Source organism: Lemur catta, chromosome 8 (genome assembly GCF_020740605.2).
Source record: "Lemur catta isolate mLemCat1 chromosome 8, mLemCat1.pri, whole genome shotgun sequence".
Lineage (NCBI taxonomy): Eukaryota > Metazoa > Chordata > Mammalia > Primates > Lemuridae > Lemur > Lemur catta.
This window is the reverse complement of record NC_059135.1, coordinates 45,137,872-45,155,076: the sequence shown is the minus strand read 5'-3', so window position 1 is coordinate 45,155,076 and position 17,205 is coordinate 45,137,872. Positions and strand designations below refer to the sequence as shown.

Genomic DNA, 17,205 nt, shown 5'->3' with positions numbered 1-17,205 from the left:
AGGTTTCAGGAGGATGTGCATGAGGATATGTTACATGCACTTTTGTTGCCAACCAACACCACAGCTGCAGAACTATTCAAGTCTTTGAATGATTACGTATCAGGAAAACTGAATTGGTCATTTTATCTCAGTATATACACAGACAGAGTGGCTGCCATGACTAGATGGCTTTTTGGTTTCACTACTCGGATCAAGGAAGTTGCTTCTGAATGTGTCTATACACTGTCATTCATAGAGAAATGCTGGCTAGCCAAAAAGTGTCACCTGAACTAAACAACGTTTTGCAGATGTAATTGAAATTATCAACCACATTAAAGTACATGCCTTTAACTCACGTCTGTTCATGCAGCTCTGTGAGGAGGTGGACACAGCACACACACATCTCTTACACACAGAAGTGAGATGGCTTTCTAAAGGTAGGTCACTGGCCAGAGTTTTTGAGTTATGAGAGCCACTCCAGAGATTTCTTTTAGAAAAGCAGTCACCACTGGCAACACATTTCAGTGACACAGAATGGGTGGTAAAACTTGCTTACTTGTGTGACATGTTTAACCTGCTCAACAAACTCAATCTGTCACTTCAGGGGAGAATGACAACTGTGTTCAAATCAGCAGATAAAGTGGCTGCATTCAAAGCCAAACTGGAATTATGGGGGCAATGAGTGAACATTAGGATTTTTTATGTGTTTCAAACATTAGCAGAGATTTTGAAAGAGACTAAGCCAGGGCCTTCTTTCTCCCAGCTGGTGCATGAGCACCTATCTCCGCTTTCAAGAGTTTGAGCATTACTTCCCAACCATAAAAGACCCCTGAACTGGGAAGAAATGGATCTGCGACCCATTTGTGAATAAGTCAGGTCAATCTACTTTGTGCGTGCTAGAAGAGGATCAACCAACCGCTTAAGGTCACAAATGATGGTGGCCTCAAAAGTATATTTGGGACTTCCAATCTCCATATATTCTGGATTAAAGTTAAGGCAGAATATAGTGAGATTGCCACAAAAGCACTGAAAGGCCTGCTTCCATTTCTAACATCCTGTCTTTGTGAAGCAGGGTTTTCTGCAGTGACAGCAACCAACCAAAATGAGATTATGGAGTAGACTGGACATAAGCAACACACTTCAGGTGTTACTGTCTCCCATCATCCCCAAATGGGACTGTCTAGCTGCATGAAAACAAGCTCAGGGCTCCCACTGATTCACCACTGTGGTGAGTTGTATGATTATTTCATTATATTATAATATAATAATAATAGAAATAAAGTATACAATAAATGTAGCACACTTGAATCATCCCAAATCCATCCCCCCTGCCTCCACCCCAGGTCCATGGAAAAATTGTCTTCCAGGAAACTGGTCCCTGAAACCGGTCCCTGGTGCCAAAACGGTTGGGTACGCTGATGTAAACCAACATGGCAATTATTTTGGCTACCTAGATAGAATGATCTGTTTGTCAGATTTTCTAAATATTACCAAAGAACAGCTGATAAAATCCCTTTGCTTGTAATGTACAGATTAACTGTTTTCCCACAGATCTGTCTTGTAATTGTAATGTAAGTAAACATTGAGTCCTGCACATGTTTCTAAGTGACCTGAATTAATTTCACATATTTAGAATAGCATGTATGATTTGATATCTTACTATAATTTCTGAAATTTTTAGTTAAAAATTATTGATGACTGATTTTGATAAGGAATTATATGGAAACTCTTTAACCAAAAGCAAATTGCTTTTACCTTTTTATCTTGAATGTCAGAACACGTGCTTATAATTTTAAATTTTTTTAATTAGTAAAATTTGTTTACTTTTACCAAGTCATTTTAAGATTGTAATATATAACATACTGTTTTGTAGCCATCATATGGTATTCAAATCTACTAGGTTATTAAGTAGGAAATGTCCAGTTTCCATAAGTACTAAATTTGACAGTTGATATCTCTGACATTTCACTTTGACACTTCTTGTTTTATTTTTATTGAGAAGGTACGTCCTCAGTCTTTCAGACACATGTTTTGGCTTATGATTATCTTTCAAATTTTTTTTAGAGCAATTTTTGTGAAACCGTGGGTGAGTCAAAAATTCGTGTTATTTTCTAATATGAGTTCATCGTGGAACCAATGTGGTGCAGACAGCTCGAAGTATCGACAAAGTGTTTGGGAAGTATGTACCTGATGAATGCACAGTACCTCAGTGGTTTGTTCTCGTGATTTTAATCTTAAAAATCGTGGGCAACCTGAGACCAAGGTGGTTAATAATGATCTGAAAGCTGTAGTGGAAGTGAATCCATCTAATGAACATGTGAATTAGCAGCAAGGTTTGACATTACTATTCCAATAATATTAGACCATTTGAAACAAATTGGCAAGGTAAAGAAGCTGGATAGATGGGTTCTGCATGAATTAAACGAGCATCACAAGAGAAATCATCTCCAAGCTTGCCTTTCTTTGCTGTCATGACATAAAGGCAAACCATTTCTATACCATATTGTTACATGTGATGAAAACTGGATTCTTTTTGATAATCACAGGTGTTCAGCACAATGGTTGGATAAAGATGAATTGCGGAAACACAGTCCAAAACTGAACAGTCATCAAAAAAAAGCTAATAGTGTCTGTTTGGCGTTCCAGCATTTGTGTTATCCACTACAGCTTCATGAAATCCCATCAGCTGATTACAGGGGATGTCCACTGCAACCAGTTGGACAAAATGAAGAGGATGCTTGCAATTAAGCAGCCAAGATTTGTCAATAGAGACAGGCCAATCCTCTTGCAAAACAAGACTCGACCACAAGTTGCACTAATAATGCTGCTCAAACAACAGAAGCTGAACTTGGAAACTCTCTGTCATCCACGGTATTCACCAGACCTTGCACCAACTACCACTTCTTCCAGGCTTCAGACTACTTCTTGCAAGGAAAAATATTCAATTCTCTACAAGGTGTGGAAAATGCCTTTCACGATTTCATCAACACTCGCTCTCCAGGCTTCTTTGCTGCTGGCACAAACAAGCTACCGTTATGGTGGCAAAACTGTCGATAGTTTAGGCACATACTTTAACTAATTGTACTGCTTCTTGTTTGAGATATAATAAACTACACTTTTGATTTGAAATTGGACATCTCATATTTAATGACCTAACATTATTTTAGCAAATATGTATTAATGTTTTGAACTTTTAAAAACCTTGATCTTATTATACTTTTCAAGCAACATGATTTTCCAAATTAAGATCATACTTAGGGCTAAGATTAAACTGAATCCTGATATTGCATAGGTCTCTTATTTGATTCTTTCAGAATTTGAAGTAGCTGTCAGAATTGACTGACCATATTATTTAACCCATGCTTCAGAAAACAGGAGAACTTAAATCTCAGTCACTCTCACTATTCTTTATTTCTCTCATTCACACAAACTCTTACATGAGGTTTGGCTGTTGTTTTCTTGTGCCATCTCTTATAGCTTCATGGCTGTATTTATCTTGCAGTTTAAGACTGCTTCTTATTCAAGTATGTGATTAGGAGAGTTAAAAATTATTGTTGGTTTGACATTTGAAATATATTTTCTTTTATAGGAAAAAAATGTACAGAAAATGATAAAGGCAGTATGAAAGATTTGGACTCCCTGTGGTGTTTTTTTCCATTCTGTTCTCAACAAAAAATTTTTTTAACTAAAATATGCTTGAACCTTTAGTAAATAATTCTAAGTTGTTTCCATTTTATGTACTTGTAGATGCTGCTGTTAATTCTGGAGAACTGTGGTTTGTAAACTTTTACTCTCCAGGCTGTTCACACTGCCATGATTTAGCTCCCACGGTACGTATTTTTCACATGCTGATTAGTGTTTTATTTCTGATTGATCTGCTATTTTTGCATTTTTCTTTTTTTTATGTGTTGGAATTTTTTCTATTAATAGTAATTAGAGCTATTGGAAATAATTATCAAATACTTTCAAATATCTATGGTTTTGTTTGATAAAAATTTTCTCCTTTAAAAATGTATAGCTTAAAGTGTGGTCAAGGCAAGAAAAATGAGCTTATCGGAGAAATACTTACGTGTTCTTTTTCTCTCATAGTGGAGAGAGTTTGCTAAAGAAGTGGATGGATTGCTTCGAATTGGAGCTGTCAACTGTGGTGATGATAGAATGCTTTGCCGAATGAAAGGAGTCAACAGCTATCCCAGCCTCTTCATTTTTAAGTCTGGAATGGTAAGGGATAAAGTTAGCACTGTTTTAAATTTGTGAAACTTTATAAAAAGTGACATGCTAGGGAAAACACAGTATGTGAACTTGTAGAGTGTTTTGATTTGAAGTCGTATTTTAGGTGCCATCTAACTAAGCTCAAGTAATAATGAACATTTTGGATTATTTTATGAATATTTTTAGATGCCATTACTTTGACTTTGCTGTATTTCAAAATTAAATATTTGCCAGTTTCAGTTTCTGTCTTAAGAAACATAATTTATTCAATATTCGTATTGTACTTTGTAGTTTACAAAGTATTTTACAGATATTGTGTCATTGAATATAAAGCTCTGATATTTTCCCTGCATTTCCAGTGATGAAACTGAAACTTAAACTCTTATAAATCATATTATTAAAATATCTTCCATAGACTCTGTACTATCAAGATTGTCAAGGTATCATTTGAAAATACACTACTGTTGAGAAACAGAATTTTATTGCATTATTCAAAATAGTATAAAATCACATGTATTTGATATTATTTTTGGTGAGATTTAAAAAGAAAAATAAAAGATATTTCTCTTTTTATAAAAACCAATAGGCTACAGTGAAATATTATGGAGACAGATCAAAGGAGAGTTTAGTGAATTTTGCAATGCAGCACGTTAAAAGTACAGTGACAGAACTATGGACAGGTAATTTGATTTTCTTAATTTTCAAGGATACTTTGAAATTGGTATTGTAAGTTTTTTAATGGCAATATTAACATTTTGGTCATAATATTGAAATTTTAAAGTATCTTTTCCATTCTTCTTAGGACGGAATTGTGTCATTTACTCTGATATCTGCTGAAAAGTATTTAACAAACTAGTTATATTTGTACAGAAACTAAAATAATTAAGATATGGGAAATGTATGAGGTGGGGCTAGGTAAAAAGACATCTTTTGTAGTGCAACTGTTTAGTAATACAAGCATTTTACTGCTTTCGTAAGTATACTATATTAGGCAGTAAATTCATGCCTATTGAGTTTAATTTCAAAGTTTAAAAACTCTTTTATTCTTAGGATTTTAATTTAATAAGTGATTTTAGGCAGGTTATTTACTCTGAACTATCCATGAAATGATAGTATTTGTGGCTAAAGGAATGTTTGTTTCATTCATTGAATACCAATTATGTGTCAGAAACTGTTAAAGACTAGGGCTACAGTAGTAAAATGTGAGGAAGACATTAGTAAGCAATTAGAATGCAATGTAGTAACTATTACAATAGAGGTAAACTTAGGAAAGCGTAAAATATACAAAACAACCAAGTTGAGAAAATTCTTCTTGAAAGAGCTTATATCCTATCTGTCATGAAAACAAATTGGGAACCTTAAGAGAGCGCTGTGTATTTGGGGAACTGGCAATACTTAATGAATGTGACAAAAAGATGGATAATTGGATCAGGTGGTATGGGGAGAAATATAGCTGGCTGAATGGGTAACAAAGCTCAGATCACAAGGGACTGTACTTGCCAATATGAGTTTTTTTCTTAATGAAATAATGAATTTAGGTTTTATGTGATGAAAAAATTGGAGCATCATTGAGAGCATTTGACATACTCAGGAAAATTTTTAGAAAGATAACTGGTAATTCTCAGAGTGAATTGGAAGAGGGTAACATTAGAAAGAGAAAATCATTTAGAAGGCTGTTTCCATTATCATGGGATAAGTTATTAAAAATCTGCTTTATTTTCTTTTAAGGAAATTTTGTTAACGCCATACAAACTGCTTTTGCTGCTGGTATTGGCTGGCTGATCACTTTTTGTTCCAAAGGAGGAGGTAATTTTATTATTTTGTTACGATGAAGAGACCATAACATTTAAATTTTAGGTGACAGTTTTATGTATGCTACTATAATTGATGATTAAGTACTTGAAACAACAATTTATACCCAAGATTACTATTTTTACTTAATGAATATTTATCTTTTTCATTATTTTACATATGAGACTATCAAATGATTAATTTTTTAATGTATCCTTATGTTTTTATGTTTAGTGGATGAGTTTTTCAGTTTATATATACTCATGATAAATTGTACTTTCAGGTAGCCACAGATGTATTTTGCAGTTTGCAAAAATAATTGGTTGTTTACAGCTATCACCCCTCCCGAAATAATTTTTGGAAATATGGACTTTGCTTCACACTTATATTTATCAAAAATTTATACATTTGCCTCATAAAATTATGTATTTGAAGGTGACAGTTTGCCATTATCTAGGAACCTTTCCTTCAATAATTTAAGTAAAAAATGCAGTACCTTACATATCAAACCACAAACTGTAAACTGTATTCAAAAACTAACATTGGTTAAAATTTGGTCCCAGTATAATGAAATGTCCTGATTTATTAATGTATTTTCATATGTTTAATCCTAACATGGGTCTTTTCCCCACACTTCATCTTTCAGCGTTTATGGTGCTATGTTAAGATGATATTGCCTTCTAGGGGCCGGGCGCGGTAGGTCACGCCTGTAATCCTAGCACTCTGGGAGGCCAAGGCGGGAGGATCATTTGATCTCAGGAGTTTGAGACCAGCCTGAGCAAGAATGAGACCCCGACTCTACTAAAAATAGAAAGAAATTAGCTGAACAACTAAAAATATATAGAAAAAACTAGCTGGGCATGGTGACACATGCCTGTAGTCCCAGCTACTCAGGAGGCTAAAGCAGAAGGATTGCTTGAGCCCAGGAGTTTGAGGTTGCTGTGACCTAGGCTGATGCCATGGCACTCTAGCCCGGGCAACAGAGTGAGACTCTGTCTCAAAAAAAAAAAAAAAAAAAAAAAAGATGATATTGCCTTCTAACTAAAATCAACCAGTCCCCCCATCCTATAAGTCAGCCTTAAACTTAGTCTATCACCAAGGGGTTTTGTCTCATTTTGGCTTAATGCCCAGATTTCTGTTCATCCACATATGACTTTTTAAACTCTTTGACATTCTTTTATTTTTTAGCTCAGGTAAATTGCTTTTATACATTTTTATAGGTTCTATGATGCTGTAGCTCCCTTTCTTCTAAATCTTACTGTATTCTAGTGTTCATACTTCTGGGACTTTAATAAAAATAGTGAAGATATTTTCAGATTTTATTGTATTTTTAGGGTCTTTTACATACCTTTATCAAATAGGCCCGTTACAGTTTATTTCCCCCAAATTATGAGATCTCTTGCATAAAGGGGATTGTTCATAGGAGGAGAGATTTGAGAGTAAGATCCTAAAAAGATGCTTGAGAGAAAATGACTCTTTTTCTCTGTAGCTAGAAATCCTGAGAAATTAAGAAGAGAGAATGAAAGAAAGAGTGTGTGCTATGCATGTATAGAAAGTTTTCAGTATTTATCAGCAGAGCCCAATTAATTGCCTTAGAATGATCACGGTAACATGGGAGAAAGGCAAATGAAGGTATTTTCAGTAGGCTTAATAAAGCTAAAACTGCCTCATAAAGGTTTTTTTCTCTCCAGATTGTTTGACTTCACAGACACGACTCAGGCTCAGTGGCATGTTGGTAAGCATCAATCATTTTGTAAAACTATATCACCATGTAAAGAAACACATTTAGAAATTTATTCCAAATATTTTCTTTCATAGTTTCTTGAACACTTAACTCACTTATTTGTAATCTTTTCTATTTTCTGATAAATGTATTTGTAGCTGTAAGTTTCTTTCTAAGTGTTAATAATTAGCTGTGTTCAGTAAATTTTGATATGTGGTGCTTTCATTGTCATTCACTTGTAAGTGTTCTATAATACTTTCTCTTAATACTTGGCTCTCATCGTTTTATGGTTGGGGAATATAGTCTGTATGATCTTGATTCTTTAACACTGTTGAAGCTCCCTTTGTGACCTGGCAGTTTGTTAGTTGTGAAAATTGTGAGTTCTATGTAAGCTCAAAAATAATATATCTTCTATGTAGGTTAGGTTTAATTTTTATATCTGTCAGATCAATATTAATAAGATAATTATTAATCATATTATTCCAGTCTGCATCATTTATTTTTGGATTACTTGATCTATAGGAGAGGGGCATACTAAAACTTCTATCTACAAATTTTGGTTTATCTATTTCTTCTTTTCTTTCTGTCAGTTATTCCTTATATTTTGATGTTATGTTTTTGGTGGCAATATGTTCATGATCGTTTTTTTTTTGTTTTTTTTTTTTTGGTGCCTTTCTGCATTATGAATTTTTTTTACGTGAGTTTTGTTTTATTTGATGTTAAAATCATTTAGTACACTTTTGTTCATTCCCTTCCCTTATTTCACCCCATGGCCTAGGCCATTGGTTTTTCAGGACTACACAGTAGACTCAAGTGAGGAGCTTTCAAAATGATTAAAAAACTCAAACCACATCTTCCCCAGATCAATTAAAATCAGAATATTTGAGGGTGAAGTCTGAGGATCAGCTTTTTTTTTTAAATCTTTGGCAGTCAGAACAATTGCCCTGTATTTTTCCTTTCCAGTAAAGTCTTTGTATGTCTTTAACATCAAGGATATCCTCCTGGCCTTGTAAATGTGTTCGAAGATCATCTCTCTTTTTCTCTTTTTTGGAAACATTTTATATATAATTGGTGTTATTTCTTCCTCAATTTTTTTTTTTTTTTGTAAAATTCATCAGGGAGCCATCTGGGCCTGGAGTTTTGTTTAAATCCATATTTAAAGATTTTTCTCCAATCTCCTTTTATATACATTAGATTATTCAGATTTTCTACTTCTGTTTGGTAAATTCTGTTTTTCTAAGATTTTGTCCTTTCAACTAAATTTCTAAATGTATAAAGTTGTACATAATGTCCTATGATTTGTTTTTAATATCTGTAGGATCTGCAGTGATATTCTTTTTTACTTTCTGATAAAGTTTTTTTTTGGTGTGTATACCATCTCTATTTTTTTCTTGATCAGTCTCAAGAGAGTTTATCAAGCTTTACAAGTCTTTTCAAAGTCGCAACATTTAGCCTTATTGATTTTTTTTCTATTGTACTTTTGATTTCTGTTTCATTGATTTGCTGCGTACTTTATTTCCTTCCTTCTTTTTAGGATTTAATTTGCTGTTCTTTTTCTAAATTGTTGAGATGGATGATTGGGTCATTGATCTTCAGGCTTTCCCTTCTTATATATGAATTCAGGCTATAAATCAGTGACTACAGCTTTAGCTACATCCTATATTTTGATAGGTAGTATTTTCATTATGAATCAGTTCAAAATGTTTTTTGATCTTCCATTTTTATTTTTTCTTTGAATCACAGATTATTTAGTGCTGTATTTAGTTTCCAAACATAGATGGGATTTTTTTTATGACCAGGTTAATTCTACCGTAAGTAGTGAACACAGTTTCCATTTTTTGAAAGTTGTTGAGCCTTGCTTCACGGCCCAACATATGGTAAATTTTTATAAATGTTTCATGTGCACTTGAAAAAGTGAATTCTGTAGTTTACAGGTACATCTACTATTAATATCAAATCAATTGGGCCTAATTTGTTAGTTACATTAATCAAATCTTCTAGATCTTTATAGTTTTATGGTCTGTCTGCCTGTTCAGTCAATAACTGAGAGAAATATTTTAATATCTTCCACTGTTGTAGATTTTCCTTTAGTTTTGTCCATATTTTGAGCCTTTGTTATTAGATGGATACTAATTTAGAATTGTTACATCTTCTTGGTGATTTGAATCTCTAACCTGATGAAATAACCTTTATGTCCTGTAGTTCCTCTTGCCTTCAAGTCTCTCTCAGCTGATATTAGTATAGCTATACCAGCTTTCTTTTGGTTAATGTTGGCATGGTATGTCTTTTCCATTCTTTCCTGTCAACCTTACTGTACCCTTATACTTAAAGTGTATTGTCCTGCAGTCAGCACATAGTTAGGTTTCGTGTTTTACCTAGGTGTTATTCTTGGTCTTAATCCATTTATACTTAATATTATTCTCAATATATTTGGCTTGTTCCCTTCCTTTGGATTAATGGAGTAGTTTTTTGTTTTTTGTTTTTAAGTTCCATTTCCACTGTCTGCTAGCTCTTTCTTTACCCATTCTTTTACTGTTCTTTTGGTGGATACCCTAGAGATTACAATATCAATCCCTGACATTCATTTCCTAGACAAGGAAAGAGCCCTAGAACACAAATTCTTTCACTACCTCTTCAACTTTGCTGTCATATATTTTAATCCTATATGTTTTTCTTTTTCTTTTTTCTTTACTTTTTTTGGGTTATATCTTACGTGGAATAAAATAAATACATCTTAAGTGTACAGCTTGATTGGTATATATGCATGCTCCCATTAAAACCGCCTAGATCAAGATCTATTCTTTCTGCTTTTAATTGTCTTTGATTTTTTGAAGTTTTGTTATGCGTAAGTGTGAATTTCATATTTATTGTGCTTGAGATTTATTGGACTTCTTGAATCCACAGGTTAATATCTTTTATTGGTTGTGGAAACTTCTCAACTGTTATTTCAATTACTGTTTCTGTCCCATTTCCCTCCCTCTCTCTTTCTCTCTCTCTCTCATCTTTCTGAGATCCCAGTTGAAGTATGTTAGACCTCTATTTGTTTACCAACTTGTCCAGTCCAAAAAAATTTTTCAGTAACTTGAGGTTCTGAAAAATACACTTTTCATAATAGGATTTTGGAACTCATTAAAGGAGCTCAGCCATAATAGCTGAAAACTGGGAAGGTACTAATTTAAATGCACATTGTAGACTCACACACAGAGAATGTCTGATAAACTATGTAATAATTATTGAAAGGGTAGTCGTAAAGGAAAGTCTTAAACAATAGTCAGTTTGATTTTTTTAGCCTGAAAGAGATTATTGAACAGCTTGCTTTCTATAAAAAATTATAAATGGGCCGGGCGCAGTGACTCACGCCTGTAATCCTAGCACTCTGGAAGGCCAAGGCGGGTGGATTGTTTGAGTTCAGGAGTTTAAGACCAGCATGAGCAAGAGTGAGACCCCGTCTCTACTAAAAATAGAAAGAAATTATATGGACAACTAAAAATGTATATATATATATATATATATACATATATATATATATATATATATAAAAAATTAGCTGGGCATGGTGGCGCATGCCTGTAGTCCCAGCTACTTGGGAGGCTGAGGCAGAAGGATTGCTTGAGCCCAGAAGTTTGAGCTTGCTGTGAGCTAGGCTGACGCCATGGCACTGTAGCCCGGGCAACAGAGTGAGAGTCTGTCTCAAAAAAAAAAAATTATAAATGTAGTTTTTTGTAAATTTGTAAAAAGAATTATAAAAAATAGATCTTTAATATCAGGAAAAAAGTTAACTCATTATCTCAAGTTAATGAGTGCTATTGAGTGCTATTAACAAAAAATTTTAATTTTATAATAGAAAAATTGTGTTTTTAGCTAAGTAGAGGATAAATTCTTTTAATTTTTTTCCATTTACAGCATGACCTATTTTTTGTTTCTTTCTATTTTAGGATGGTCTTGTTAATGTAGGATGGATGGATTGTGCTACCCAGGACAACCTTTGTAAAAGTTTGGATATTACAACAAGTGCCACTGCTTATTTTCCTCCTGGAGCCACTTTAAATAATAAAGAGAAAAGCAGTATTTTGGTATGAATCATTTTAATGTAATTTCTTTACATAAAAGGTACATATACATTCAAAAGTAGTACATTATTTTTTAAGCATGGAGCAAGGAAATTAGTCAGTTTATATTTTCTGATTCTGGAACATTTTATTTAGAACAAATATTTAGTTTCTGGAATTCTGTGTAATACATACATCAGTTTGTAAAGTTTGTTATAAGAATTAATTTTAAACTGGCATTTATAGTACATTTAAAACCTATACTTTTACATTACATTTAAAATTGTATTACATTGAAAACCATTACACCCCAAAGGTATGGAATACATTCTTAGGTTAAATGAAAGAACATTTATACCATGCCATGAGTTTTTATTGTTTTCTATTTAATTGTATATTTTCTAACGTTAAAAATATAGATCTGTGGTAGTTTGGATTGGGGCCCAGGTACCTATTTTTTTAAAGCACGCTGTGGAATGCTGATGTAAATTTAGTTTGGAGATCTACTCATGTTTACTCCCTAAGTTTATAATAAGGAAATTCAGGCTTAAGCTAGTTGTCACAGAGTTGAGAATACATATTGGGATATCAGATAGGTCCCTAGGGAATCCCAAAAGAAAATGAAGGACTCTAATAAAAACAAACCTCCTTTGGTTTTCCTTTCTGTATTTTAATTCTGCTTTTTTGGATGTACATAAAGATAACACATACTCATATCAGAAATTCATATGTGGTACAGAATTGTGTAAAGAAAGATACAAAATTCTTTCAAAACAATAAACAGCCACTGTCAAATCTTGGTAAATATTCTTCCAGATCTCTACTTACAAATAGGTGCAATTTTGACTTTGTGCTGACAATTCTCTAGTATATATCTGTGGCTCAAACCTCTGTCCTTCACTTCAGACACGCACACACACACCATTGTCTATTAAATATCTCCCCTGGGATGTTAGTTAGTATTTCAAATTTAAATGCCTATAACTATATTCCTAATATTCCCATATGAATCTGCTTCACCCAGTTTTCCCCATCTCAATTGGTGAAAACTCTATCCTTTATTATTCAAGCCAAATGTTCTGGATTCATTCTTTTTTTTTTTTTTTTTTTTTTTGAGACAGAGTCTCACTTTGTTGCCCGGGCTAGAGTGAGTGCCGTGGCATCAGCCTAGCTCACAGCAACCTCAGACTCCTGGGCTTAAGCGATCCTACTGCCTCAGCCTCCCGAGTAGCTGGGACTACAGGCATGAGCCACCATGCCCGGCTAATTTTTTTTTTTGTATATATATTTTTAGTTGGCCAGATAATTTCTTTCTATTTTTAGTAGAGACGGGGTCTCACTCTTGCTCAGGCTGGTCTCGAACTCCTGACCTCGAGCGATCCACCCGCCCCGGCCTCCCAGAGCTAGGATTACAGGCGTGAGCCACCGCGCCCGGCCTGGATTCATTCTTGATTCCTCTTTTTCTCATACCTTATAACCAGTTCTTCAGGAAAATCCATGGCTCTATCTTTAAAATGTTTGCTTACACGTGAAATAGATGGATGGATATGGATATGTAATTTTTCATAAATGGGATTATATAGTAGCTTCTATCTTATAGTTTCTTCACTTAGTGTTCAGGAAAATTTTTTTCAATGACTATATTAACGTATATATATTAAAAATATATTTTATTTATATACTTATTTTATAAATATTATATATGTATACATTATCCTTTTAGTAATTAACAGTCCGTTAGTAATCCACTGACTAAATGTGACATACTTAGTTTAATCTGTCCTTTCTTGATATTTATTTTTACTTTTTAATGATTAAAAATAATGTTGTAATGAGAATCTTGTATGTTTATCTTTGTGTACTTCTTCAGTTATCTGTTTAGAATGGAATAACTGGCAATTTTATATTTAATCCTTATTGCCATATTGCCCTCCAGAAAAGCTGTATTAGTTTACACTGTGCCATTCGTTCCCAAGGATTGCCTCCACCCTGGCCATCACTTAAAATAGCCTCTTGTCTTCAGTATTATAATCTCTGGGCTTTATGATAATAAATTGCAAGGTCAGATGCTATCTTAGAAAACAGAAATGAGTGACAGTGGAAATGTAATAACAGAGAGTGGTGAATTAAACACTCTTTGTCCCTCCTAAACGCATTCAGGTTTTAAAAATGTACAACACTATGCCAGTTAAATACATCTGAAAGGTAAAATTCAGAGGCTAGACAAGATTATATCCTTTGTAGGTATAACAAGCAAATTCTACTGTAAGACAAACAGGTTTATAATGAAGTTCTTGTAGATTAATCACCTACACATTTATATAAGCTGTTATAGGAGTATTTTTAGTAGAATCTTCATAACGAACGTGACTAAAGTGAATAAGCTGTAGAACTGAGGCACAGAAGATTTCTGTTTGGGCATTTTAAGCTCTTTGGTAGCAGGAATTATTTTATATAAGTCTTTAGAAATGTTTATTCAACAAATTTTTAAAATACAAAAAGTAAGTGTTAAGAAACTTAGAAAAAAAACTGAGTGTTCTATTTTTATGTTATACCCATTGTTTTTATCCATATGTTCGTTCTGATATCTAGTACTGTTAAACTCTGGATTCCGTGATAGTTCTTATAAGTTTTCAATGGAGTTTTAGATCTTACAAGTTATATTTGAATTGTTAAACATAGATAGTTCATAATCAAAGATACATATTAAACTCTGTTTTGTCAACCCTCATACATTTTTCTTGATGTAAGCATTGCTGCATTCTTTATAATAAACAGCTGCTTCATTGAGAATTAGACCAGCAGGGCAGGTTCTGTGAAAAAAATATGCAGAGGATAAAACATAGACAGGATTAAGGAAATTTTTGAAAGAGCCTTTTTTTAGTTGTGTTTTAAGTAAGAACTGGGTCTAAAATATGTTTAAGATTTTTGTCAGTTTTTTTTTACTCTACCAACTCCTAATTATATTAGTTTTTGGATGTTCTGAAAACCTCTAAAATGAGCAACAGTATCCATTCCAATTTTCCAGTTATAAGGTCTTATCTTGATTACTCAGTTGGAATATACAGTGTCTCAGATCATCAGATATTCTAGTGTTATAAAAATTTTTAAATGAATGGGTAAAGAACATTGGCATTCTGTAAAACATGATTAGCATTAAAATTAAACTGAACATAATGTTAGTTTTTTCCTGATGATTTAGAGGTCACTCCAGGTTATTATAAAGATTTCCATAGAATATACAGCATAGTTAATAGGAAATTCCAGTTAATGAAACACCTAATAATGGAATTTATTGTACATCACTATTTTTAAGAAATAGCCAGTTATATAATATTATTAATAGTTGCCAAAATATGATTTTTTTTTTTTTGAAAAAAGACAACATTTGGAATCGTTTGAAAAACTATTTAACTTCTATAATTGTTTTCTTAAAAGTACTACTTTGGAAACTGAATAAAAACAGACACCAAATATAAATGAATGTTTATTCAAACAGATTACAATATGGTTTTCTTATTCTAGTTTCTTAATTCATTGGATGCTAAAGAAATATATTTCGAAATAATACAAAATCTTCCAGATTTTGAACTACTTTCTGCAAACACGCTAGAGGTAATGTTTTTATAAATAATAATAAGTAGTAATAAGCATTGGTAATATTTCACGTCTTAACATTTTAAAATCAGCATTTGTTTTGTTCATCTCTAGAGAGAATTGAAAGTAGCAGTTTCAAGGGATTATATATTATTCAGTTCTAGGTTAAATTCTTTTTTTGTTTGGTTTTTTTTGTGTGTTTTTTTTTTTTTTTTGAGACAGAGTCTCACTCTGTTGCCCAGGCTAGAGTGAGTGCCATGACGTCAGCCTAGCTCACAGCAACCTCAAACTCCTGGGCTTAAGCGATCCTACTGCCTCAGCCTCCCGAGTAGCTGGGACTACAGATGTGCGCCACCATGCCCGGCTAATTTTTTGTATATATATATATATATTTTTTTTTTAGTTGGCCAGATAATTTATTTCTATTTTTAGTAGAGACGGGGTCTCACTCTTGCTCAGGCTGGTCATGAACTCCTGACCTCGAGAGATCCACCCGCCTCGGCCTCCCAGAGTGCTAGGATTACAGGCATGAGCCACCGCACCCGGCCAAGGTTAAATTCTAATTGGAGTTCTGGTGTTGATAATTTAGAGTGGATCTGTAGTTTTGGAAAACCTCCCTAGTCCTGAATGTGGGCTTCAAAAGGAACATCAGAAAAGGCAAGATTTTAATCACAAAGCAACTTTGGATTTGATTTGGAACTGTTCTTGCTTACAGAACCATTTATATTGTTCACTGAGAATTAAAAAGCATTCAGTTTGTGAATAGAATGCTTAGAAATATTCAGTTTGTGGTAGAATCATTATTCTGTTCACTCATTGACCACAGAACTTTCTAAGTCTGTATCCCTACCAAATCTTTTGTTAAACCTAAAAAAGCTGACTTTCCCACCTCCCAACATTTTAGCTATGTGTTGTTAAAACCGTATTTTTTTGCATAGTCATCTACTTTAAGATTTTATAATTTAGTGACTTACCCTCCTGTAATAATATATGATTGATTTACATAACATTATTCTATGTGAAATCCAAAGTAAGAGAATGAATAGGTATAAATTTTAGATAATATTTTGAAATAATGGGTAAGATAGCTAAAATAACTTCAAGTCAAAGAAATAAAGATTAGAACCCTTAGAATTTCCTGTCAGTGACATTTGTTTTTCTTTATCATGTTTAAGGATCGTTTGGCTCATCATCGGTGGCTGTTATTTTTTCAGTTTGGAAAAAATGACAATTCAAATGATCCTGAGTTGAAAAAACTGAGAAATCTACTTAAAAATGATCATATTCAAGTAAGAGAAATCTACTCTGCCTAGCCTTCTGCTGGTGTACTTTCTTATTAATTTAATACATGTAATGAAATTTTAAATAACATAAAAATGTTTGTTTGAAATTCTGGGTTAAGAAGCCCATAAGTGTTTTTGGTCTTGGTTTATGTTTTCTTTTTCCTTTCTTCTATAAGAAATTGATATGAAATCTGAAAGTGGTTAATTTTCATTTCTTTTGGCATATCGTAAATTTTTTGAGAATGCATACTATAGAATATTATCTTTCCCTTTTAAAAATTCTTATTTCTTTATATAAGTAATTTTTTCTCATTACAAATAAGCACAAAAATTTAAATAATTATCTAAAAAATCACCTATATGCTCAGTATTGTTGATAACCCTGCTAAGATTTACTGAATAACCTTTTAAACATTTTGAGAGTGCTTGTATGTGTTTATGGGCATATATATGTGTGTACATATGCATACATATTGTAATGACCATTGTAATAGAGATACACATATAAATTCATATGTATACTTTTTAATCAAAATGGATTTACTGTTAATATGTACTTTTTTTTTTAGCT

General features: G+C 33.0%; 1 protein-coding gene across 2 annotated transcripts in view; it reads left to right on the top strand.

The window, feature by feature from the left end:
* The window catches only part of DNAJC10 (DnaJ heat shock protein family (Hsp40) member C10), a 51,047-nt gene that overhangs the window by 11,111 nt on the left and 22,731 nt on the right, over positions 1–17,205 (top strand). Inside the window, exons 1-9 of one of the 2 annotated variants that reach the window (XM_045559676.1) lie at positions 2,917–2,935; positions 3,727–3,809; positions 4,069–4,200; positions 4,778–4,871; positions 5,920–5,997; positions 7,674–7,717; positions 11,641–11,778; positions 15,280–15,369; positions 16,527–16,640. In XM_045559676.1, coding sequence (XP_045415632.1) covers positions 4,138–4,200; positions 4,778–4,871; positions 5,920–5,997; positions 7,674–7,717; positions 11,641–11,778; positions 15,280–15,369; positions 16,527–16,640 — 621 coding nt within the window. In that variant the 5' untranslated portion in view covers positions 2,917–2,935; positions 3,727–3,809; positions 4,069–4,137. Of the gene's footprint in view, positions 1–2,916; positions 2,936–3,726; positions 3,810–4,068; positions 4,201–4,777; positions 4,872–5,919; positions 5,998–7,673; positions 7,718–11,640; positions 11,779–15,279; positions 15,370–16,526; positions 16,641–17,205 lie in introns of those variants that run through there. The other variant, XM_045559675.1, reaches the window with a different exon arrangement.